Here is a 2476-nt window from a genome sequence, read left to right as displayed (position 1 = left end):
GCGTCAAATTAAAACAAGCTCTGTTTTGCTGATATTGCGAAAATGTCAGTCAGTCGAGAAAAATAAATTGGAATTACATTTGAATCTTTCAATGATTCAATTCATTCATTAAAATTCAACTCAAGTTGTGAGTTGTAACTTATTTTCGTAAGCACACACGTCGTAAAACAAATTAAAATTATCTATAGATCTCATTTTTTAATTAATTGAATTCATTCATTAAACCATAGGGGCAGTAGGTATTTGATATGAAATATGCCTGAAAATTCAACCCAACATTCACTCCACTTCTAATGGGAGAGGGAGAGAAATATAAATATATAGAGAGAGAGGGGGAGGCAGAGAGAGATGGAGGGAAAAAGTACGAGAGAAAGAGGGAGAGGGAGGAGAGAGGGAAATCTGCTAGCATTTGTTCCAGAATATGTAATGAGAGGTGTATTAACGTCCCTTGTTCAGTACATAACTAGGTTCATTGTTTGTCAGGAAGAGACAAAGGGAAAAGCCCCTTGTACAATAAAATTGTATACAATATACATTGTAGCCCAAAGTCACATTGTAAAGTATATACATATAAATCATTAAATATATAAAACAAATATAAATAAAATGTTTAAAATACTAAAAAGAAACATTGTGTTTGAATCATGTTTAAAACCTGATGTTTTAAACATGTCAACCCTGGTACATGTTACCTCTACTGTGAAAGTAGTTTTGTGAAAATATATTTTTTCCAAAACTCCTGAGCCCGTTCCATCAAATCAGCACACAAAACAGCATCAAATGGAACCTCCAGTGTGGTAATTTTCCCAGAAGATTCAAAATCTGGATGAGCCACTGAATAAATGGCCTTGTCCTTTAAACAAAATAACATTTGTAACATAATCTGTGCCTCATACTTTGGGGCTGGTTTTGTCAACCCTGATGCAAAGTACGAGGGAAATGTCTTGTCAGACATAGGGCATTTGATTTCCACAACATGGGTGTTAGTTACACCATCTGGGGATGCACCGAAAATTGGGTACTCCTTATCAAGTACAAGCCCAGATGGTGCAATTTGTCCCCATGTTCTTTCCAATTGCTTCATCACTATGCCTTCTAATTTTCTCCCCCTCTCCATGGCCTTGGAGTCTCTAATCTTTGAGGCTCCTAGGATAGTATTAACTAAAGTACCATTTTCCGTTGTACACCTTGAGGCCTCAAAAAGTTTAGATGCTGTGACCCGACCATACCTATACTCAAACCACAGGTAGGAAGCACTCTGGCTCAGAGTGCTGTCTCTCACACCCCTACACTCACTTTCTGTCATTTTGCTCTGGCAAAAATTGAGGAATTCCTCAAAATCTCCTCCATTTTTCTTGAATTCCAAAATCAAATGATGGATTGATATTGAAGAGCTCCCATCTATTTGGCTCAAGAACATGCACTTCACATTTCTTCCTCGGAGTTCATCAGCAATGGATTTTTTGAAGTCTTGAATCTCCTCTTCACTAATTTCTACAACAGACATTGCTACTTCTTGATCCAGTGGCAGGCATTTTGAAGACCCTGCCTGACTTAGCCTGGACCGTCTCCAATAACACTCTTTCTCTGTCACTGAAGGCTCAGAATTTTTGTGATGCAGCCATGTCACAAAAGCAACAGCATGCTTGCAACCACCTGAAACATATTAAACAGGTCAAATTTAATAAATCAAATTTAATCGGGCATTCTGCAATCTGCATTGTACAAATGTACGAAAAGCGAAAAGAAGTATAAAGGACCTGAAATATTTTACCAAGTGGAAAGTTAAAAGAGAAAGTTGAAAACCCAGTTTTCCATACGTTAACACTAGTAAAATCATTGTCTGCTAAATGCTTTGTTAATTCTACAAATAGAAACAGAGAGTCTCAAGTAAGTATCAAATTTCATTGTGCACATGCAACTACCTACCAAGAGTAAGGTAGAACAATCTGGACTCTCTTGTCTGCCTTTGTCATTTGTACCCGTTGAATAAAACTCAACACCATACAGTTTATACCATCAAGAATCAGTTCAAAGGTCAACTTCAGTTGCTTTACTTTTGACCAGTCTCATTATTGTTTAGTTCAATTCCTATTTTTCACACAAGGACAAGCTATAAGTATTTATCATTGAGCCATCGGAATGAAAATTTATTGTTACTCTAGTAAGAGGCTTCCATATTTAACATTCTTAGACCTAAAAAATTCTAATTAGGTACTTGCTCTTTTCAGAATGGGACGACGTAAACAGAAAAGCTCCGACTCAATATCTGCTCAATGCAATGGGGATTCTTCTGAGTCAGGAAGATCAAGAGATCCTTCTCAAGCACCTGGTAAGTTTTATGTACACTATGCATGTAATCCCTCTTGAGTGTGACACTACTTTGAAAACAAAAAAATGTAGTTGTGATTTATTTGTCTCAGTGGTGTAGTGGTCAAGATGCTTGCCTGGTAAACAGGGTATGAGTTCATCCCAC

General features: G+C 37.0%; 1 protein-coding gene and 1 long non-coding RNA gene across 2 annotated transcripts; one reads left to right on the top strand and one right to left on the bottom strand.

Moving 5' to 3' along the window:
- Nucleotides 1–563: 563 nt before the first annotated feature.
- On the bottom strand, nucleotides 564–1694 carry LOC113472656. The gene has a single exon (XM_026832453.1). It carries the CDS (start codon nucleotides 1505–1507, stop codon nucleotides 695–697), a length of 813 nt encoding a protein of 270 aa, XP_026688254.1. The 5' UTR covers nucleotides 1508–1694; the 3' UTR covers nucleotides 564–694.
- A 27-nt stretch (nucleotides 1695–1721) lies between these two features.
- On the top strand, nucleotides 1722–2332 carry LOC113472655. The gene is made up of 2 exons (XR_003394878.1): nucleotides 1722–1890; nucleotides 2232–2332. It is a non-coding gene; the product is annotated as an uncharacterized LOC113472655 (long non-coding RNA).
- The last annotated feature ends 144 nt before the right edge of the window (nucleotides 2333–2476 follow it).

Source organism: Diaphorina citri, unplaced genomic scaffold (genome assembly GCF_000475195.1).
Source record: "Diaphorina citri unplaced genomic scaffold, Diaci psyllid genome assembly version 1.1 scaffold6871, whole genome shotgun sequence".
NCBI lineage: Eukaryota > Metazoa > Arthropoda > Insecta > Hemiptera > Psyllidae > Diaphorina > Diaphorina citri.
This window is presented reverse-complemented; position numbering and strand designations above follow the sequence as displayed.

Excerpts from the sequence above, each read along its gene's own strand:
- LOC113472656 (XM_026832453.1), bottom strand. The coding sequence starts at position 1,507 with ATGTCTGTTGTAGAAATTAGTGAAGAGGAGATTCAAGACTTCAAAAAA.